This window comes from Camelina sativa, chromosome 4, assembly GCF_030686135.1.
Source record: "Camelina sativa cultivar CO46 ecotype springtype chromosome 4, ASM3068613v1".
NCBI classification, from domain to species: Eukaryota; Viridiplantae; Streptophyta; class Magnoliopsida; order Brassicales; family Brassicaceae; genus Camelina; species Camelina sativa.
Window position 1 is genome coordinate 23284710 of NC_141883.1, and position 22623 is coordinate 23307332.

General features: G+C 35.2%; 3 protein-coding genes across 10 annotated transcripts; 1 reads left to right on the forward strand and 2 right to left on the reverse strand.

Moving 5' to 3' along the window:
• Positions 1–510: 510 nt before the first annotated feature.
• On the reverse strand, positions 511–3773 carry LOC104781251 (RNA polymerase sigma factor sigC). 4 transcript variants are annotated; one of them, XM_010505870.3, is made up of 9 exons: positions 3488–3773; positions 3253–3336; positions 3107–3158; positions 2778–2947; positions 2197–2679; positions 1868–2098; positions 1574–1714; positions 1259–1462; positions 511–968 (listed from the first exon to the last, which is right to left on the reverse strand). In XM_010505870.3, exons 1-9 carry the CDS (start codon positions 3521–3523, stop codon positions 687–689), a joined length of 1683 nt encoding a protein of 560 aa, XP_010504172.1. In that variant the 5' UTR covers positions 3524–3773; the 3' UTR covers positions 511–686. The 4 variants fall into 4 exon arrangements, with proteins under 4 accessions (XP_010504172.1, XP_010504171.1, XP_010504170.1 ...); XM_010505869.3 differs by having other exon boundaries at positions 3080–3158; positions 3488–3648; XM_010505868.3 differs by having other exon boundaries at positions 2778–2986; positions 3488–3612.
• Positions 3774–15059: 11286 nt separating this feature from the next.
• LOC104781252 (serine/threonine-protein kinase ATG1b) lies at positions 15060–19744 on the forward strand. Of its 4 annotated transcripts, none has more exons than XM_010505873.3 (13): positions 15060–15750; positions 16007–16124; positions 16221–16279; positions 16550–16614; positions 16820–16913; positions 16990–17070; positions 17170–17278; positions 17612–17684; positions 17761–18131; positions 18227–18591; positions 18671–18917; positions 19010–19080; positions 19296–19744. In XM_010505873.3, exons 1-13 carry the CDS (start codon positions 15484–15486, stop codon positions 19518–19520), a joined length of 2145 nt encoding a protein of 714 aa, XP_010504175.2. In that variant the 5' UTR covers positions 15060–15483; the 3' UTR covers positions 19521–19744. The 4 variants fall into 4 exon arrangements, with proteins under 4 accessions (XP_010504175.2, XP_010504174.2, XP_087367563.1 ...); XM_010505872.3 differs by having other exon boundaries at positions 15207–15750; positions 18995–19080; XM_087511437.1 differs by having other exon boundaries at positions 15207–15750; positions 16569–16614; positions 18995–19080.
• Positions 19745–19905: 161 nt separating this feature from the next.
• LOC104781254 (uncharacterized) lies at positions 19906–22582 on the reverse strand. 2 transcript variants are annotated; one of them, XM_010505878.3, is made up of 7 exons: positions 22091–22582; positions 21662–21838; positions 21411–21560; positions 21170–21271; positions 20749–20819; positions 20564–20631; positions 19906–20430 (listed from the first exon to the last, which is right to left on the reverse strand). In XM_010505878.3, the coding sequence occupies exons 1-7, from the start codon at positions 22370–22372 to the stop codon at positions 20195–20197; spliced, it is 1086 nt and encodes a 361-aa protein (XP_010504180.1). In that variant the 5' UTR covers positions 22373–22582; the 3' UTR covers positions 19906–20194. The 2 variants fall into 2 exon arrangements, with proteins under 2 accessions (XP_010504180.1, XP_087367565.1); XM_087511439.1 differs by having other exon boundaries at positions 21662–21891; positions 22091–22221.
• Between the last annotated feature and the right edge of the window lie 41 nt (positions 22583–22623).

Genomic DNA, 22623 nt, shown 5'->3' on the forward strand with positions numbered 1-22623 from the left:
GAAGAAAAGTGTATTGTTTGATGAGAAAATATATGAGACAGCTTATTTGGTGAATATTTACAATCTTTTTTTTTAGGATTAATAATTAATTATATACTTTCCTGAATTATGGAAGTTTATTTTTTTTGTTAGAAAAATAATTATTTTTCTTTTAGAATTAGTAATTTTGTAAATTCTTTATCATTACATTTTTACAGTATTAATAATTTAGCTTCATAATTATAGAATTAAATCTTATTAGAACTAGTATATAAATTTCTTCATAATCACATTTTTACAGTACTAGTAATTAGCTTTATAATTCTTAATTATAGAAGTAAAATTTATTTTAGAATTATTGTGATATTGTATAATTTCCTTATAATAATGATATTGTATAATCTTAAGAGCTAAGATCAGATTTTTATCTACTTTGATAACCAAGTCTTAAAACTGATTTTTTTTGTTTAATGAAGAATTATATATATATATATATATATAATCATATATTATTTTTAAGATAGAGACAAATTTTGCAAAAAAAAATTGAACAGGTTTCTATAATAAGATATAAGTTTACACCACATATACATAACTTTACACTGTAGTAGAGATCTCCAATGTTATATTATAAACACACATGATTGATTACACACCTTCACATTGTGATAGAAGACATAGTGTGGTTCCAAAATTCTGTATATATTTTACTGCTTCAAATAATATCTGAGGTCTTCCGCGTTGGGTTGGTCCCTGAGTTTAGCCATTGCCCTCCGTTCGATCTTCCGAATCCATTCTTTGCTAACTCTAAGAAGCTTCCCAATCTCTTCAAGGGACTTGGGCCTGTAGTCTTGAAGACCATAACGTAGAACCATCACTTGCTTCTCTCTTGGCTCTAGCCCTTCTAGAAGATCATGTAAGTCTCTCCTCGCGCTCTGCCTCATCACAGCCTCCTCTGGACTCTCCATCGTCCTGTCCGGTGTAAATTCCTGTATGCACGGAAAACGAGCTTTGAGTCTCAAAACCGAACCAAATTGAACAAAGCGAATAGCATAAAATCCAAACTGAACCAATCTTTATGATAAACAGATGGTAACAGTATTTTCATTCCATACTAAAACTAAACAAATCTTGGTTCTTGTTCGATGGAAATTTCTCAAAACCAACGATTGAGCCAACCACCTTTGAACAGTAAAACCGAATCCTCAGTCCTCCACTCCCAACATGAATTGCTAAAAATATCCATAGTTTCAGCACATTTTGGTCCAAAACGACATACCAGGAATTTTGTAGAAAAGCAATCCCCGACTTTCTTTTCGATAGAACCGACCACTCTTAGGCATTGGTTAGCTGCTCGAATCTTCTTCACCGACAGGCTTGTTAGTTTCGAAATCTCCTCATCAGCCGGATATTTTATCCCATGGCTCGTTTTCAAGGTCTTACGAGCCTTTTGGATCTGATTGATAGTTCGGATTATTGATGCCTGCCAATAAACAGAAACAATCAAGGGAAACAAGTGAGGTTAGTTATGTTGAAAATGAGACAAAACTTAGATAAACAAGAAAAACGGGTCAAAAAATCAAAATGCACGAACAGGAATATGGACGCCTCTTGCGTGCCGTGACACCATCATGGACATTGATTTTCTTATCCAATACTGCACGTATGTTGAAAACTTGTAACCCCTTGTGTGATCAAACCTCTCTGCTCCTTGTAACACCCCCACATACCCTGCCTGCAAAACCCAAAATATAAGAACAAAAGGAACTGCAATCACAGTTTTAAAACTTTCCACTTGCAAACGTTCTTTCTGTAATCATAATCTTAAGCTAAAAAGATAGAACTTTTGTAGGACTCATAATAAAACTCTTAAGGAGAGAAGATGAACCTGAACTAAATCTTCGTGGGCGATTCCCAGTCCACGGTAATTTCTTGCAAGAAAGAGAACCAAAGACCGGGTGCTTTTCAACAGTTCATCTCTACAGTACCAACCGTAATGTAGATTGCGCATCAGGAGTTTCTCGTTCATCCCAGCTGCTTCTGCCCAACAACTCAAACTCGCTACCTTACCACTTTCTTCCTCCAGTTGCGTTCTGATTCTCTCCATATCCGCCACTATCTTCAAAAGATACATGAGAGTGTCATAAGAATTTCTTGTTAACTAAAAGAGAACAAAGGAAAGGTAAAAAAAAAGTAGAGAAATATTTCACACTGAACCTTGACTCCTGTTGACATCTCAGCCTCGTTTCTAGAGATCCTCTCTCTTTTCTTTCTATATATCGGTGGTCTTCTCACTCTAGGGGCATCGATATTGTTCCATATGGTTCTTAACCCGGTTGGCAAAGAACCCTGATCAACACCATTCTCACCTGTCACACTCGACCTTCTAGCTATCTTTTTCAATTTCCTTCTGGATGATACAAAGACTTGCTGATTCGGTGCTGTACCCACCAACTCGGTTGTGTCAGATAAGCATGAGGTGATTGAAGAACAACGAGACCTAGATAGACAGGTTTTGAAAAACTCAGCAGCCCCTAACTTGGCCATTTGCAACATAATATCTCTTTCCATTCTCAAAGAGTCCAAGGCAACAAAAGTTTCCTCTAGTGCTAAAAGGTTCTTTGCTAGTAAATTGTATTGCAACATGCTACGAGAAGAATATGATTTTTCTGCAGAAGACATTTGTTCTCCAATATTTTCCTGAAAAAAAAATGAATACCACCACACCACTAAGGAAAAAAAAAAAGAGCATGAAATATAGTGTTCATACTGCAGTGAAACTTTCAATACACACACACCTTTGAATCTTTGATCTCAACATAGAGATTATTTGATGTAGTGTAAGGAGTTGCAGATGCGCAGCCACATGCTTTAAAAGGATCTTTCTGATAGATAATTCTGCTTTCCTCTTTGAGTGAGGATAGAAACGACCATCTCGTTGGAAACACAGAATTCATTGGAATTCTAACTGAAGCATCAAGTAACAGAGAGAAGTCATTTAAAAAAACTGCAAAATCGATGACAAGAGCAAGCGTAATCAACTATACATACATACATAATCTATCCGAATTGGGGGAGAGAGAGAGTAAACGTAGCTCACCAAAAATAGGGAAAGAAGTTTGCTCACATCTTAAAAGGGAGAGCCAATGTTTAATCAAAGGATGTGGAGGTACGAAGACCTGGATTGGATCCAAATAAGAATTCAGAACATGTTTGAATGAAAGGGCTGGGAAAGAGAGAATAAGGTAGATGACTAGGTAGTGTTAAAGTTACCAGCATAGTATTGGTCGACGCCATAGTCGATCGCACCAAGATACGTCGCCGAGAAGAAGAGGAAGACGAAGAAGAACCAACAATCTAGAAATCCGAAAATCCAAAAAAAAAAAAAAAAAAAAAAATCAGCTCGAGAGAGAGTGGGCACACGCGCGTCTGTCTATACAGATGATGTATGACTGTACATGTAGAGAGAGAGAGAGAGAGAGAGAGAGAGAGAGAGAAGAGAACACACCTGTTTGGGAATGGGGAATGAATTGAAGGACGCCATTGATTGACGCAGGGAACGAGCGAGCGAGGAAGGAGATATAGTGTTGTGTACAATTTGTATGGTTGTAGTAGACCACACTTTTTTTTTTTTTTTTTCTCTTCTTTTTTCACTGTTATAAATATTTATGCCAAACTATCTTGACCATACAATTTAGTATTTACAGAAAATTTTAAAAATTCACATTTTTTAAATTTAAAGGAAAGCAATTATATTTTTCCTACAATCATAAAAGACAGAATTTGGACTAACCGGAAAAGTTCAAACCAGACTGAACTGTCGAATTTCTAGACCAAAATTATGTGTGGACTGTTGAGTAATGAAAAATAGAGTATGTGGTGAACGTGATGAATTCATTGCTGGTCATGATTGATTACAGCTATTTGGAAATTGTTTACATTTGTATAGAAGAAACAGACTTTTAACTGTTTTCAATATATAGGGGTTTATATTAGTACTTGCTAGTACTATTATTTTGACGACAACATAACACAGTTACTTTCTTGTCATGACCAACATGCAAATGAAACCCACTGATTTAGTAGGCAGCTGAAATCCATTTAACCGGAATTGCAAGTCAAAACTCAAAACCAAAACTATGGTTACGATACTGCATGTTTCTTTCTGTTAATCTGTTGTTATCCTAATCAAAGTCTAGACTACATACAAATGCAATCGTAGAATCAAAACAAAAGAAGGTTAACTTGGTCTACTATATTATATATTTAAAAGGTAATAACAAAACTTACAAAAATTATATCTGAAATTATGAAAACGATAAGCCATGAACGATGTTGTCGTACAATTCTACCAGAAGATCAAAGAAGAAAAGTGCATGAAAGATCAAAAAAGAGGATTTATTGACGACTAACATCCAGCATGCCCTCCCTCGCAGGCGGCACAACCGGTATCATCATCCTTTTCACGATTAGGTTTAGTGCTGATGCAGCAACACACGAGAGCCACCAGCAAGATGAATCCCCAAACAAATGCAAATGATTGTGCCACCTTCAAGAATTTCTCCATTTTTCTTTTGTGTTCCTACAATATTCCGCTGCTTGTCATTATGATCATATCTCTGAAAAACCTCCCAAAAGCCTTGAAAACTTCATTTCTATTTCGACAAAAGTTAAAGAATGGAACATCGTAGAGATTTGCATATCCTCAAAGATGTGAACAGGTGTTTTTATTTATAGAGAAAGAGGGATCAAGACCAACATGTTCGAGAGTATAAATGACCTGTGATTCTTTATATCTAAGGATGATGGGATGTGCGGTTAAATGATCTGTGGCCATGTGGGATTTTATTATATGTTTTTGATGACCTTTTTGCTTTTATATATTTAGTATGATTTGCCAGATCGAATAATATTTTGTTCGTTGAGTAATTAATTAGTAATTAGTACTCAGGATCTAATACTAGTTTTTTTCAAGTGCGAGATGACATAATTCATTTTGTGCAACATAATAATAACTAATTAAAACGAACCTCAACCAAAAATCTTACCTGATTAATTGGTTATATAATGTATATAACCCTGGAGCCCTTTATTAGATTGGATGCTCGTACTCCCAACAAGTCGTTGGTCGGAATTGTGAAACTCTCGATCTAAAAGTTATTCTTGTCTTTCTTGTGGGCTCTAATAAAAGTAAGTTAGAAACTATAGATGATACAAAACGAATGCTCATCTTCATATAAGAAACAGAAAGTTACCATTAAGGTGATAGAAATATAAGAATTTATTGTTGTTAATCCAGAAAGATAACAATGTTGGTTGTTATGAATTATGAAACATGTGTTGTTAACTTTGAATTACAAAGACATGAAGGAAAAAAAAAAACATGAGGAATAAAGAAGAAAAAATAAACATGATTCCATATGTCTTAAAATATAACGCACTCGGTTTTCTAGAAGGAATGTAAGTTTTCTCCGTTTGATACTATGCTTGAGATTAAACATTAAAGATTAAAATGAACTTATGTAGATGTGGTTTGCTGGTTTGGGTTGATTTATGAGAATATATCAAAAAACAAATTAGCTGTAAACTTTCAAATCATATTTACCTAGCTAGTGATAACTGATGATAGGCTGGTAGCTTCAAGTTTTTTCTCTCTCTTGACTTCTCCCACAAGACTATTAGTCAAATTGGCTGCTTATGAGAGCCAACGGAGAAAAAAAAAAAAACACAATTATGCCCCCAAGAATGTGATTTGGAGATGAATTGATGAAGAAGACATCTTGTTTACTCTTGTCTCTCTTCGATCTTGATTTGTTATGAGCTCGTCCTTATATTTTTCTTCATATGAGTTGTATGTGAATTTCTTGTAAATATCAGAATAAGGAATATAAAATTTGACGCAAACAAAAAATCCCAACGAAATTAAGAGAATGTAAATGCATTTAAAAGGGAGAGAAAATGAATATCCAGTAACCAAACCTTGGTAACCCTTAGTATCACCATTAATAAAAGATTAATCACATAACCGATAAAGGCAATAGAACATTGTTATGAAGGAAACAGAACAACAAAAAAGTCCTTTATATAATATTACGGAAGTACACAACCTTCTTTTGTAGACTACTAGGAATTAACCTGCGGTACACTGCGAGACAATATTTTTAATTTTAAAATTTATATTGTATTTATTTATTATTTTATTATTATTTTATTAATTTTAAAAATATAAAATTTTACAGCTATTTGATATAAGTATTCAAAGTATAGGATTTTTGTAGTGTTTTCAAGGTTTTAACCCATGTGGTATATGTATAGTCTAGTAATACATTTATCTCCTCGTACACATCTAAAAGTGTTTTAAAAAAAAAACAATTACACTTAACTCCCTATATAGGATTAATGCCAACCTGATGAGACCATGGACAATTTGGAACAAAGAGTTACAGAGCAGCTTGAACCTGAGAAGCTTCTTCCAAAAGAAGAAGCCGTTCTGCCAGAAGAAGAAGGCGTTCTGCCAGAAGAGGAAGACGTTCTGCCAATGGAAGAAGGCATTCTACAGGAAGCCTTGTATGTATTTTGATTATTGATGGTGGTAGTTGTACTAATGTTGCGAGCAGGACTATGGTGGAGAAACTTGGCTTAGAAGTGCTTAAACATCCAAAACCATATGCGCTCCAATGGCTTAACGAAAAAGGTGAGATGTTCGTCAAGGAGCAAGTCAAAGTGCCGCTTTCAATTGGTAAGTATCAGGACGAGATCATATGCGACATATTACCGATGGACGCTAGCCACATTCTTCTTGGACGACCATGGTAATCAGACCGACAAGTTCACCACGATAGTTTCACCAATCGACACACCTTCGAACACAATGGTCGAAAGACAACTCTCATTCCAATGACGCCGCATGAAGTCTATCTAGACCAGCTAAGCATGAAACAGCGGACCGCCAAACAAACTGAACCAATCGATACAAAGGGTAAGGGTAAGGTAAGTTACAATAGTTTACTATTTGTTTACAAAGAAAGCCTTGCTTGTTCGACTAACCCCGAACCGGTGCTACCGAGTAAGATTGAGTTGGTTTTGAATGAATATAGTGATGTGTTTCCGGAAGACAATCCCATTGGTTTACCACCTATCCGAGGGATCGAGCATCAAATCGACTTTGTGCTGGGAGCCGCTTTACCAAACCGACCTGCTTACCGCACCACCCCAACCGAAACAAAGGAACTCGAAAGACAAGTGAACGAGCTGATGGACAAAGGACATATTCGAGAAAGCATGAGTCCATGTGTCGTTCCAGTGTTGCTAGTACCTAAGAAAGATGGGAGTTGCCGTATGTGCGTGGACTTCCGAGCCATCAACAACATTACGGTTAAATATCGCCACCCTATCCCTAGATTAGATGATATGCTTGATGAATTGCATGGTTCTAGCATCTTTTCTAAAATTGATCTTAAAAGTGGTTATCATCAAATTCGCATGAAAGAAGGTGATGAGTGGAAAACGGCTTTTAAAACTAAACAAGGGTTATATGAATGGTTAGTCATGCCGTTTGGGTTAACTAATGCGCCTAGTACTTTCATGAGATTGATGAATCATGTCCTTAGGAAGCATATTGGTGATTTTGTTGTGGTTTATTTTGATGACATTTTGGTTTACAGCAAAAATTTAGAGGATCATGTCATGCATCTTAAACTTGTTTTGGATTTGCTTCGGAAGGAAAAACTTTATGCAAACTTTAAGAAGTGCACCTTTTGCACAGATAATCTTGTTTTCCTAGGCTTTGTTGTGAGCGCAGATGGAATCAAGGTTGATGAGGAAAAAGTCAAGGCAATCAAAGATTGGCCAAGTCCTACAAATGTAAGCGAGGTGAGGAGCTTTCACGACTTAGCAGGATTCTACCGACAGCATGTCAAGGATTTCAGCACCATTGCCGCACCGCTTACGGAAGTTATTAAAAAGGACGTTGGTTTCAAATGGGAAGCTGCACAAGAAAACGCCTTTCAGGCCTTGAAAGAGAAGCTCACTAATTCCCATGTTTTAATTCTTCCAAATTTTATGAAAACTTTTGAGATTGAGTGTGATGCCTCAGGGATAGGTATTGGAGCTGTTTTAATACAGGATCATAAGCCCATAGCATTCTTCAGTGAGAAGCTGGGAGGAGCGACACTCAATTATCCGACCTACGACAAGGAGTTTTACGCATTGGTCCGAGCACTACAAACTTGGCAGCATTATCTATGGCCAAAGGAGTTCGTCATTCATACTGACCACGAGTCTCTCAAGCACCTAAAGGGTCAACAAAAGCTTAACAAACGTCATGCGCGGTGGGTCGAATTCATAGAATTCCCATATGTGATCAACTACAAAAAAGGTAAAGATAATGTTGTAGCCGACGCATTATCTCGGAGGTATGTTTTGCTTACTTCTTTGGATGCAAGATTGTTGGGTTTTGAGCAGATAAAAGACTTGTATGCTAATGATTCTGATTTTAGCAAAATATTTCAATTTTGTGAGAAGTTTGCCTCTGGAAAATATTATCGTCATGAGGGTTATTTATTCTTTGAAAATAGACTTTGTGTGCCTCACTCTTCTTTGAGAGAATTGTTTCTAAGGGAAGCTCATGGTGATGGTTTAATGGGACACTTTGGAGTTGCTAAGACATATAAGGTGATGCAAGAACACTTTCATTGGCCGCACATGAAAAGAGATGTCGAACGATTACGTGAACGGTGTGCAACTTGTAAACAAGCTAAGGCTAAGGTTCAATCCCACGGTTTTTATACCCTTATACCTATTTCTTTGCATCCTTGGACTGATATATCTATAGATTTTGTGGTTGGATTGTCTAGGACTAGGGCTGGTAAGGATTCAATTTTTGTGGTGGTTGATCACTTTTCTAAAATGGCGCATTTTATTCCATGTCATAAAACTGATGATGCATCTCATGTTTCTAGCTTGTTCTTTAAGGAAGTTGTTCGTTTGCATGGCATACCTAAGACCATAGTTTCTGATCGTGACACTAAGTCCCTTAGTTATTTTTGGAAAACTTTATGGTCTAAGTTAGGAACTAGATTGCTTTTCTCCACTACATGTCATCCGCAAACTGATGGTCAAACAGAAGTTTTCAATAGAACCTTGTCTACATTGTTGTGTGTGCTCATTAAAAAGAACCTCAAGACTTGGGAAGATTGCTTGCCGCATGTTTATTTGCTTATAATCATTCTATGCATTTTGCGACTAAGTTTTCTCCATTTGAAATTGTTTATGGGTTCAATCCCACATCTCCTTTGGATCTAATGTCTTTACCTTTGAGTGAGAGATCAAGTCTTGATGGCAAGAAAAAGGCTGATTTAGTTAAACAGGTTCACAAAAAGGCTAAGGAAAATCTTGAGGCAAGGACGAAGCTTTATGAGAAGTATGCGAGCAAATGGCGTAGAGAAGTCATCTTCAATAAGGGTGATCAAGTGTGGGTTCATCTTCGGAAGGAGCGTTTCCCGGAGGAGCGAGCATCAAAACTAATGCCGAGGATTGATGTACCATTCAAAGTGCTCAAAAGAATCAACAACAATGCCTACCAACTCGACCTCCAAGGTAAGTACAAAGTTAATGGCAGTTTCAATGTTTCTGATCTTCTTCCTTATTATTCAGATAATTCGGATTTGAGGTCAAATCCTTTTCAAGTGGGAGAGGATGATGAGACCATGGACAATTTGGAACAAGGAATTACAGAGCAGCTTGAATCTGAGAAGCTTCTTCCAAAAGAAGAAGGCGTTCTGCCAGAAGAAGAAGGCGTTCTGCCAGGAGAGGAAGACGTTCTGCCAATGGAAGAAAGCATTCTACAGGAAGCCTTGTATGTCCCGAACGGTCCTCTAACAAGGTCACGGTCCAAGAGGTTCAACCAAGCCATCAATGGACTACTTAAGGAGCTAGACAAGAAGCTAGAAGGCGTGGCTCAAACCACTTTGACGATGCTCACAGCTCAAGGTGCTCGGTAAAGGGTTAAGTGTTGCTTATGCACTCTTTTTCCCTTGTCAAGTTTTGTCCCATTGGGTTTTCTTGATAAGGTTTTTAATGAGGCCTAAGTAACACTTTCAAGCCCCCTTTGCCAGCCCAAGTCGTGGTCCAAGGCCCATTACAAAATCTTGGCCCATTTTCTCTATCTCTTTTGCATTTAATGCTTTTGTAATTTCCTACACATTGTGTATGAGCTTACATGAGTGAGGACTCTTGCATGACCTTGCATGAGCTCGACCTTGTGCATGCTCTTGCATGTTCTTCCCCTCTCTCCTCTTCTCCTTCGTTCCCCTCCTCTTATTTAAAGACCATGTATTTCTCTTTTGCAAACCATCAAACATTTTATTAAAAGCTTCTCTTTTACTTGTTTGATCTGAGGAGTGTGTAATATCTTCTCAACTTGTTTACTTCTTAGTATGTCATATCTAAGTTGTAATCAAGCATGTAGTCTAAGAGACTTTCACCTCTCTTGGAAGTACATCTCAATTCCCCTTCAAATCCGTTGCATTCCATCCTTTTCACCTTCATCGCTATTCATCTATCCTTTCCGCTGCATCTACCATTCATTCTTCATCATCACTTCGTCCATTCCTCTTCAAGACCTTGCAAGTGTGTCCTTGGGCATAGATCCTCATCCAGGAGTCTATCACAACCCGTCTCACCAAAATCAAAATAATTTTTTTCGAAAAAAATAATAATCAAAATAAGTTTTTGCATAAAAATAAATAATCAAAATAATCAAACATACCGTGTAACCATGTCTTTTTTGACTGATGTGTGGATTTTCATTCCCTGAAATGATTAAAGCAGCATAGTAAGATTCATGTGAATAATAAAAGAGAATAATGGAAATTATGTTTTTGTGTGATTCTTACCGTGCCAAGATCAACTCCAGGGTTTCCGCAGTGCTGCTTGTGTATTGCCGCTACAAGTGAAGGACTTTCACTTGCACCCTCCACGCCGTCATGTAAGGGCGAACATCTCTCGAAAAACCAAATGTACCAGCCATTTCTCTTTTAGATACGAGGTTGTAGGTTTTGGTTGTAGATGTTTTGTATAATTTTTGAAGTTGATATTTATATATCTAAATATGCTTGATGAGGAAGAAGTCTTTTATCGAGACCAATAAAAGCGAAATTTAATTGTATTCCGTTTTTAGTTGTTTATATTATTACCAAACAATATTGAGTTTCTAAATAAAATATATACTGAATTAAATGTATGTCTTCTTGCTAAAGTTAAATATTTGTGAATATTGGTTTTCAAATCATTCTAAAATTAGATTTTCGGTGTAGGAAATTTATTAATGTTAATATAATTATGGAGATTGTAAACTTTTGTTATGAAAAATCTGTTGTATATCATTTAAATTTGAGAGATTCTAGCATCCATAAAAATAGTTTTGGAGATGTAATGGGTTAAAACTTTAATGGGTAGAGTTGTTTTTGGAAAAATCGGAATGTATAGATGTTAAAATTTTATGGCAATAAATGTAACAAATGTTGGTCAATTTAAGAAAGTTTAGTATTTGAGTTTCTCTGCAATGTTTTTTATGGAATTGATTTAGGGGTTAATGTTGTAAATAAAACAAATTAAATAACCAAAACTTCAAAGGCATAACACAAAATGTACTTCAAAAATAATAATATGGATATAATATTTATAGGTTGGTTACAAAATATGTTATAAAATATTAAATATAAGTTGGTTAAAAAAGGCTATACATTAATTGGTCAATCAATGAGCTATATGAATACACTTAAGAATATCTCAAAGAGTCATTTGATATCATCTAACTTACCATATTAACTTTATTTATTAAATTATTCATCAAATAAAATCATTTAATATCTAACTTACCATATTAATTTGTTATATTTCACCTCTCATCTTTATATATGAGTTTATTTTGTGAAACAAATAAATTACCATATTATTTATTATAATTAAAGAATAGTTTTATTTTCAGATATATCATAAGTTGAATTTTTAAAAACAAATATAAATGGTTCAATCTATAAAATATTCAAGCTTTAGTAATATTATTTTTAAATATAATATCTATTGAATTAAAGATTTTACTCAGTAACTGGTCAAAATTTGAATATTTAAATTCAATTTCATATTTTTGTAGAATTTTATAAAAAAAATTATATAATATAATAAACTCTAAATAATTTATTTTGGAATATTTATAAAATATTGAAATTTAATATTTTGAAGAATATCATAAATATTTAATAGATCAAAAAGTAAGAAACTATAAACGCTCTAATTTGATTTTTTATAGCAATGTCAATAATATATCACTATAATATGAAAGAATTTCAAGAAACCAAGTATATTAAAACAAAAAAATAACATATATTAAATTACTCATAATATAATAACTCGCTTTTTAAAAACAAAATTTACAAAATTATGTATTATAATGACATTCAAGTCATGATGTAAAATATACATTATTAAGATAACTTCACATACATAAACTAATACAACATATTAAAATTTTATTTTAAAATAGAAAATATACACAATTTTGTATAAAATAAAATTTAATCCGTGTTATTGCACGAATACTAATCTAGAATCATTAACAATATAAAACTTACAAAATATGTGTTTTTTTTTCAAGCCATCAATATTTAACATATGATTTTATTGCATAATGTTTTATCCAAATTTTTTAAAAAAACAATCACATAAATTATATTTTATATAAAAACTACAATATAAATAAAATGAATTTCAACCCGTGCTCTAGCACAGATCCTAATCTAGTCTATGTATACATTTTTGAAGTACATTTTGGTTCTATCCTTTAATTTGTTCTTATTTAAAAATTTATTTACAAAGTTAATCCCTAAAAAATTTCTAAAAATAGCATTACTTCAGATTTTGTTTCCTAAAAATATTTTACATTCCATTCCAACTAAAAAAATTACAGAAAAATTAATATGAAAACATAAACTATGATATATTTAACTACACCTTCTATTGTGTTTTAAATATATTTTATCTTTGAATTATTTGCAAACAAAGAAAACAATAATTTGATTTATATTTTGGTTTCCAAAACCTGTGAGCTTTGATTCTTAACGTAAGAAGAATTTCGATATACATTTATTTAAATATTATATTTAATATATATAAACTTAATAAAAATTTAAAATATTACGACTATATAAATTAAAAAAAAATACTATAATATATGGTTATATAGTAGATGAGTTATAAAGAACACATGTTGGAATAAATAAAATATTATTAAATTTATGCTAACACGAGTTAATTTCTCATTTTATTATTTGTTAATACTATTAATAATAGAATATTTGATATATAAAATTAAGTTGATTTAACTAAGATTGTGTAAAATAATTAAATCATAACATATAAATGACTTATTATGTATTTAGGTTCCTTATTTTTTGTTATAATAATTAAAAATCAAAATAGAATCTCAAATACTAAACAAAACAAACAAATAGTCATGAAGTATATTACAGGTTAAAGATTAATATATATATTGAGCCGCACAAATGGCCAAAAAATTTAGTTATTCCTTTATTTGCAAAACATCTAATATTTAAGAAACAAATATAATATAAAATATAAATACTAATAAATATTAGATGCATGCGGCATAACACGAGTTAAAATATAGTAAATTGATAAATTTTGTTACTCCCACAAGACTTTAAGTCAAATTGGCTGCTTATGAATCTCTCTGTTGGGCCTACAGAGAAGAAAAACACAATTATGCGCCCAAGAAAAATAAAAAACGCAATGTTACCAATTGAGTGAGATCAGTTCATACAAAAGTCAAAAATTATCGACGGCATGCTATTTTCTGTACCGAGAGTCGTCAATATTGGCAACAACCAATAAGATTTGTGTATATTCTACTATCTGTACCTCTAAGTATTAGAGAATAATACGGACCGAGCAATGGCATCATGGATATATATATAGACATGCAACACATTACAACAGATGACCAACCATGAGAAAGAGAGATAGAGGACACATTGACGTGTACAGTTTGCCAAAATACCATGTTCCAGATTCGAACCTACGACAGTACGACCATTAAGGCGTTTATAGGAACATTACCCAACTCGAAAACCCACAAGTAAGAGATTTGGAAAAGTCATCAACGGCCAGAAATATTAAGGTTGTGAATGGTTGCAGCAGTTGGAGCGGATAAATCTGTCTGCGTACTAGATCACTTTTTATTTACTATTCATCAAACATAGTCCGTAGTGATGCGGTCCATAGAAAATAAAAATAAAACCGTAGCGGATTAACTGCACACCATTTTTGCATATAAATAAAATTGGTCCATAGTAGAATCTCGTCCACCTTAAAAAATAGAACGATCCAAACTGCAAACAGATTTGGCCATTTGGACCGCAATTACCATTCACACTCTAAACAAAAGCGGAGCTAAGTCACGATCAATCAGAAGAAGCTAGTCGGCTTTCTACAACAGCACGCTACATACATAGCTGCTTGCTTATTTAGTCCTAAATATTAAAATTCTTGTGTACTATTTACGCTATTCCTTTCTTTGTTTTTTTTTTTTCTTTTCGGGTGATACATTTATATCAATGTACACGTAATCCAATTTTCACACTTCATTTTAAAATGTTTTATACCCCATCTGTATTATTAGTTTATCATCAAATTTGTTGCCGTAAATTATGAAACCGATACATCCAATGAGCCATATACATTGAAGTTTGTTTTGTAACGGACACCAATAATTTAAGTATCTTACTATGATCGAGAACAACAAGTCTTTGTTCACAAATTCACATGATGTCTTGATTATTATTACCTAGTTAACATATTTTAATTTTTTTTTTTTTGAGTAAAGTGAATTAGGCTGTGAGTTTGCACCAAACATATGATTAGTAGCTTAAAAATTGAATATGTTTGTAAACAAAAATTGAATAATAGTAATAATTTATAGATTTGTTTAAGGTAAAATATGATTACAATTGTAAGATTAAGATATGTTAGTTAAAGGATGATTGGGGTAGGCATTGTAGGCTGTAGCGATGAGCGTTCGTAAATTAAGACCACTTAATCATCCTGTCATTATGTCCACTCAGCCGTAATTTTAAAATTAATTACACAAATCATCATCATCATCTCTGATCGTATAAATATAAAAAACCAGAGGCGTCATTTTACAAGTTGATTCCTTTGTAAATTAATAAATTAAAAAAAAAAAAAAAACATTTTGCATTGAATTCAATTTCAAATTAATAAACCTTTCAATTCTTCTTGTCATATCATACATCATTTTATCTGAATACGCCTCTTAATTGATATTAAATCCTCTTCTTCTTTTATTTTTTTTCAACTCAAAGCGGGTTTTAGAGAAAATCCCAAAAACAAGATTTTAATCTCTGCAGCTCAAATTCGGATCTCCGGAGTTGATTTTTTTTTTGCTCCTTCTTCCGGAGGAAAAAAATGGCTCAGTCGTTGTCGTCTTCGTCGGCGGCGGCGGGGAGAAGCGGAAGGGTTATCGGCGATTACGCGGTGGGTCGACAAATCGGGTCGGGTTCGTTTTCGGTTGTTTGGGAAGGGAGGCACCTTGTCCATGGCACCGTCGTTGCTATCAAGGAGATCGCCATGGCTCGGCTTAATAAGAAGTTGCAAGAGAGTCTCATGTCCGAGATTATCATTTTAAGGAAGATTAATCATCCTAACATCATCCGCTTTATCGACATGATCGAGGTTTACTATATTTCTCTCTTGTTGTTTGAGTGAGTTCTCTTTGGTTGTCTAGTAAGCATAGAATCAGAGAGCAGTGTCAGGATATGGAAATGATGTAGCTCGTGTAAGCTGCCATTGCTCTCTCTGTGAAATTGTTAAATGTGTGTTAGCACTTTCGAAATCCGAAGATGATCATTTGTATTGGAAATGGTAAAATGCTTAAACTGCTGATAGGGTCTAATTGTGGTGAGGGTGGTTTTGTGGTTTTTTTATATAGGCTCCTGGGAAAATAAATCTGGTGTTGGAGTATTGTAAAGGAGGTGATCTGTCTATGTATATTCACAAACATGGAAGTGTTCCTGAAGCTACTGCTAAGCATTTTATGCTGCAGTTAGGTAAAAGTCTGCGAAAGATTCTGCTTCATTTGCTGTTTTGTTTCGAAGCTGTAGAATCACATTCTCACTCTTTTAAGTGACATTTCTCTCTAATAGCGGCTGGCTTGCAAGTTCTTCGTGACAATAATATCATTCACCGTGATTTAAAGCCTCAGGTATGTCTGATAACTCAAAACCCTGATATGATCTTCTCTTGTCAATTAGATCATGACATTATGTGAGAGCCCTTGCTAAATGATTAATCTCTCGAAGGGTTGTGCTGGACGCTGTAGAAGTATAATTCTGTTAGGTTCCACTAAAATATGTTTTCTTCTTTCTCACAGGATATATATAATATCCGAGAAATTTCTTGCCCTAGCAGAGATAGAGTTTTTTTCCCCTAAAATTGAAATTCGATTGCTAAGGTTCTTTCGTTTTTGAAACAGAATCTTCTTCTATCCACAGATGATACTGATGCAGCTCTGAAGATTGCTGATTTTGGATTTGCAAGGTACTGTCGTCAGCACCTTTGTTACAGAAACAATTAGTGTGATGTGATGGTCAGAGTTGATCTTATATGGTTTCCTTCTGCTGTTCTTGTATCTAGATATCTAGTTTTAGGTAATTGCATTTCTTTTTCCTGGGGTAGCATTCTTATTATACACACCCCTTTGAGTTTGTAATTTGCACTTAGACATCACACTTTCTTAGCTCAGATCGTTGCAGCCTAGGGGTTTGGCAGAAACTTTATGTGGTTCACCACTGTATATGGCCCCAGAGATTATGCAGCTTCAAAAATATGATGCAAAGGTACGACTTTTGTTTATATATGCCACCTAGGCCATTCTTATACCATATCCTGCTTATAATCTTCCTTGATACACAGGCAGATCTCTGGAGTGTTGGTGCTATATTATTTCAACTTGTGACAGGCAGAACCCCTTTTACAGGAAACAGTCAAATTCAGGTTTTGAATATCAAGTTTCATGAAGATCTAAAATATGTAAATGTTTGTGTTTCGGTGAATGCATTATCGGCTAACATGCTCTCCATCTAATGTCCACAGTTGCTCCAGAACATTATAAGATCAACTGAATTACATTTTCCAGCAGACTGTAGAGATTTGAGTACTGACTGTAAAGATCTATGCCGGAAGCTACTGCGTCGTAATCCAGGTAAGCATCTTTGTAAATCAACTTCCAGGTTCTATTAGCATATGTGTGTTAATCTTATTTTGAAAAAGTAACAAGAGAATGGGCAGTCGGGCTTTTTCAGTTTTTATCATGGTTACAGTTTTTGTTTTGTTAAAAAGTATGGCCAAAAATTTGAAATTGTCCAGTAAAAGTTGGATGTGTCTTAAACACTCTGGGTATTGATTTTATATGGGGGCCATCCATTATTGTCTCTTCATCTCCCAAGTCTATGTGTTTGTTACCCTTAAAAGTGGTTTGAGGGTCCTTATTTGTTAGTCTTTGACATTTCTTTTTTGGATATATTCTGTCTGACAGTGGAACGTTTGACGTTTGAAGAATTTTTTCATCATCCTTTTCTTTCGGACAAACAATCATATGATTTCACAAGGTAGATGCGGTGCTAAAATAGTTTTGTCTATCATTTGTGGTTCAAACTGTTTTGTTGATGATGATTAATGTTGCAGGAGTAGATTAGATTCACAAACGATGAACGATGTTCATTCATCTGGAAGCAGTCCCTCAAGAAATATGGATGAAATTTCTCAAGAAGACTGTTTGCCGTTCTTTTTAGATGATGATTCTAGTGGACCTGAGGGAAGTCCTTCATCTTTTAAACATACTTCTCCCATGAAGTCATCTTACGGATTTAGTATTGAGAGAAGGGAGGCAGCATCTAGTCCTTTGAAAAACATGGAACTTACTTCCAGATATAGTAGAGTCAGTCATAGAGCTGAAACCATTAATTTCAAGTTTGAAGGCCATCGATTATCAGATAGAAGCCAATTTAAACCGTCAAGCTTGCCTGATTCCAGATCACTTACTACTCAAGGAAGAGGTAATCAAATTTCTATAATTTGCTTAGCCCATACAAATAAAATTGCCTTTGGAAAAGATTCCTTGCACAGTTTCTAATATACTTCGGTTCTGCAGTAGGGGATTCTCCAGACTCAATGGATCAAGATTATGTTCTAATATCTGGACCACCGGTTGATATACCATCATCGTCGTCTGGGTCTCCGAAGCCTTTCAATTACCCATTCAAATCACATTCTCCTCCTGTAGAGCCCATTAAGAGAAATGTAACTACTTCAACGGCTCCTATGCCAATAGCTGGTGCCACTGGCAACAACATTAGTCGATTTGGAAGCTTGGAGAGTCAGAATTATATCCCGGGTACTTCCCATGGCTCTCTGGATCTTGTAGATGCTTTTGAACAGCCATCAACTAACAGTTTGACAAGAATCCGGTCTTTACAAAAGTGTGCAGCAGCAATAGCAGAATTGGTTCATGAAAGGGTAAGCAACTTCAAATTGGCACAAAATCTTGCTAATTTGAGTTTCTGAGCGTTTTCTTTTCATGCTTCTTTTCCCATAGGGAGAAAATGGTAAGCATTTAGAAGCTTTCTCGATCCAACTGGTGATTCTTGCAATTTGGAATCAAGCACTGCATATCTTTCATACTCAGGCAGTCTCGGGTACAGAAGGAAGCCTGCGCCAAGACATTAACAGAGTAAGAAGAAATATCAGCCACGAAGGATCAGAGAAGATATTGTCTCAGATTCAGAAAGAATTTGTCCAGGAGGTTGAGCGTGCTGAAGAACTTGCCAAGTTTGTTGAATCTGGTACGCATTTTCTTGGAGTAACCTAACTGCTGAGACAATCTCTCGTTTTTTTATTAATCAAAATCATTAAAATACAGAGAACATCATTGTAGATAATTTAAAGATGCCGGATGCAGTGGAGATAATATTTCAAGCAGCTCTTACTCTCGGCATAAGTGGAGGAGTAAGTTTCTATTTCCTTGATGAACAATCCCAAACGAATCTGGTTATTATTGTTTGTTATTTACATTTCGTTCACAACTAGGAGTGCCCAACCCGGTTTTTGATTTTTGTGAAATACCATTTGGTTTGTTTGATACGATTTTGGTAAAATTTAAAGTCTTTAAAGAGTAGAAAATCCCTCTTTTTGTTGAGACTTCAGAGTTTTGACAATTTCAGGTAGATGAAGTGATGGGAGATGCAGAGAATGCAGGAAACCTCTACTCAAAAGCGGTGCGTTTGCTAGTCTTCCTAGTAGTAGAGGCGCAGACGCTGATTCTCAATCCGCCTTTAACACTCACAAACTCAGTACGGTATCGAATCAGAACATATATTGACTCGCTCGTAAGCAGATTAAAACATCTTCAATCACATAGACGAACTTCATATCCTCAGAAGCAATGAGGAGGAGGAACAAACAAATCTGAAATGATTCTCTGGTCTCTTGTCTGTTTGTTCAGTGTATGTAAATTGTAATCATTTAATTGTACAGCCAAAAAGAAAAAGTTATTCTTAATTCTTTTGGGGTTAATCCGGAGGGACTTGTAACATTCTCTTTGTTGTGACGCTCATCAATTGTTTCTATAGATTCATTTAATTTTAATATATTTGACATGAATTTGCTTAAATTTCCATGTATGCTCTAATATATATTGCCAAGTCGATGATTGAACTTTCATTTGTTTCTCAAATATGCTTTGTTTTAGCGAAACATTGTACAATGTCACTCATTCGAAAACGCAATTGTCTAGACATCAAAATTGTTACTCAGCCAAGTAAGGCTCACCAAAAACCAAAACTTTCTGCAGATACATACGTTAAAAATCCATTAAGAGATACAAAGAGCATAAAGCTTGGATCAATGAGACAATGACAGAGCTCTCGAACGAGGCAAAATTGTTATCTAGAGACGGATGCTAATGGATGAGTAAAAAATTGTAGATCTTAACACCTAAAAAACTGCACTGCTACTATACACCGAAAGATTATAGAAAACTACTACCAACGGAAAAATGGCATTCTGTTTCTTCTTCTCCAAACTCTATAAAGCAGCTTACACTAAAGTATATAAGACAATACTAATGAGGGACAGATGATAAGAGCTTCTTAAGTTCCTCGAATGTCATGAAGGCAATGCCAACACCAGGAACCACTTTGTAGTATTCTGGTAAGATTCCTCTGTATAGCCCTCTCATGCCTTCTGTCTTAAATATGTGTTTGAATGTTCCAAAGAGTCCTGTGGTATACACTCGCGCTCTCCCACCAGCTCCTTCCAACTGCATTCTTCTTCTCACCAGGTCCAATGGGAATGTCGCTACAAAAGTTATCGATTTAACATAACAAAACTTTCATGTAATGTATATACCAAAAAGGCCATGACTCATCTAATTTTCTTGAGTTACTTAAGCTATGGTAACTAGAGAGAAGGGAGAGATCAGATAAGAAACCTGTCGAGGAAACAATTCCGGAGAGACTGCCACTACCAAGACTAATCGGGACATCTGAATCATTAGGCCTGAACAAGTTTGAAGACAAACGTATTATGTATGATAGGATAATTTAGACTCTTATTTGACAGACAAACTCACTAGTCAATATTGATATTCAAATCCCAAAATAAAGAGGCATTTACCTATGAGAGCGCCAAAATGTTTTAAAAGACTCATACGCTGCAAAGCTGATTGCAAGGCTTGGACCGACACCCTGCAATTCAAAAGATGTACCAAGAAGCTTAAAGATAAGCATTTTGATCCTGAGCATGGTATGCATCATCAAGAAATCCAATCTATACTCTTAACTGAACAGCTTACACAAGGATTAAATTTATTAGTACATATACGTCCCTTTATCAGGTGCCCTAACCACCTATTTAGACAGCCTAATTGGACATTTGAACCACCTAGGACACTCCCATTTACCCTAGCAGCTTAAGGAAAAATGCAATGGGAGTTATTGGCTAAACGGCTACCTATACCGACTAATTCAACACTACCAAGGAGTTAACAATCAGCACAGTTCATTCAGAAGAACAAGGGTAAGCAAATAAAACGTACCAACAATGTTGCACCAAGTCCTTTATAGAAACCCCAAATTCCCTCTTCTCTGCAAATGGTACGGAAGGCATGCCCAACACCCTGATAATAGATTGTCTTTCTCTGGAAAGGATCAAATATAATGCTTTCAGGAAAAGGGAAGACAAATAACACTGCTTATGTCAAGGGGGGAGAGACCAAATAGGTATATAAAACCACCTTCTTTTTAAGAGATAAAAATTAAAGTTGATAACACAATTACCTGTGCAGAGAGCCGCGTCCTTACAAGATCGAGAGGGTAGGTAGCTGTAGCAGCTGTTAGTCCAGCCAAGCCACCACTTACAAAGTGCACAGAAGTGTCCACAGCTGCATTTCCTTTATAACTCTGCAAAACTGGATTTGATTTGAAGAACTGCAAACAAAATAAAATAAAAAAGCAAGGCAAGTCTTAGCAACGGATCAGCACGAAACAGCTATCAGACCACACTGTAAAAGAGACTTGACTGCACTCACTTTCTTGTATTCGTCATATGCGTAGAAGTTTACAGCACCATAGGGAAGCCGATGAGCAACAGTAACCATGTTTCCTTTCCAAAATGCTCTGAAACCTTCCTCCTTGACAATACGGGAAGCTTCATGCCATATGTTTGGACTGCTCAAAATTGCAGCTTCCGACTGCATCCCTTGTATCTGAAGATAACATATATCCATTTGTCAAGTACAACAACAAAATCATGCCATTCCTGCAAATCCTCACGAATCATTCATGTTTGTGAGTATATATATAATAAAGTCTTCAATTCAGCTACAAGTTAAAATCCTTACAGGGTAAGTCAAAGTTTCCTTTTTTATTCTTTCATTTAAGTATCCTTACACTAGCTACAACACAAGATGCTCTCAAAATTTCACATTAACTAATCTGTGAAAAAAAAAAAAGAGTACCTGAAACAAGATGGTGAGGCGAGCAAGAGGAGCGGTGCAAGTCTTACTAAAAGCTCCGGCAATTCCTCCGGCGAAAAGACGCTCAACGGTGCCGAAATGCCCTTGCTGCTGATTCAACGACTGTTTATTACTTTGATTATGGCAGCTTTGCGTCTGCGGTTGTTGCTGTAACAGAAGCTTCCTGTTTCCGGCGTCGACAACGCTGTTTTGAACGGCGGTGGCGGTGGCCGTATTAAGAGCTCTCTGTCCTCCTTCCACCACTACACCGACTCGAGCTTCCATATTGGTTTCTCTTTCTCTCCTCCAAGATTACTTTGCGAATGATTCGGCTGAATTGGAAGCTGAATTCGCATCAATTAAATTAGAATGATTTTGTATTTGAATTTGACGACCGGAGACTGAAAGAAATCAAACGTGGAGAATGGTTTTGTTTGAATCTTGCGATCGGAGATTTGAAATAAATCAAACCATGGAGAAGGTAAACCCTATAGTATAGAAAACCCCTAAAACCTGGTCTGTGAAGGCAGAAGGGT

Excerpts from the sequence above, each read along its gene's own strand:
- LOC104781251 (XM_010505867.3), bottom strand. The coding sequence starts at position 3,523 with ATGGCGTCCTTCAATTCATTCCCCATTCCCAAACAG. Across the intron at positions 2,680-2,777 it reads TTGAGATCAAAGATTCAAAG|GAAAATATTGGAGAACAAAT; the intron begins GTGTGTGTGTAT and ends TTTTTTTTTCAG. Across the intron at positions 1,715-1,867 it reads CCCACGAAGATTTAGTTCAG|GCAGGGTATGTGGGGGTGTT; the intron begins GTTCATCTTCTC and ends TGGGTTTTGCAG.
- LOC104781252 (XM_010505872.3), top strand. The coding sequence starts at position 15,484 with ATGGCTCAGTCGTTGTCGTCTTCGTCGGCGGCGGCGGGGAGAAGCGGA. Across the intron at positions 16,280-16,549 it reads ACCGTGATTTAAAGCCTCAG|AATCTTCTTCTATCCACAGA; the intron begins GTATGTCTGATA and ends TTTTTGAAACAG. Across the intron at positions 16,615-16,819 it reads GCTGATTTTGGATTTGCAAG|ATCGTTGCAGCCTAGGGGTT; the intron begins GTACTGTCGTCA and ends TTCTTAGCTCAG.
- LOC104781254 (XM_010505878.3), bottom strand. The coding sequence starts at position 22,372 with ATGGAAGCTCGAGTCGGTGTAGTGGTGGAAGGAGGACAGAGAGCTCTT. Across the intron at positions 21,272-21,410 it reads GGACGCGGCTCTCTGCACAG|AGAAAGACAATCTATTATCA; the intron begins GTAATTGTGTTA and ends GATCCTTTCCAG. Across the intron at positions 20,632-20,748 it reads ACATTTTGGCGCTCTCATAG|GCCTAATGATTCAGATGTCC; the intron begins GTAAATGCCTCT and ends AAACTTGTTCAG.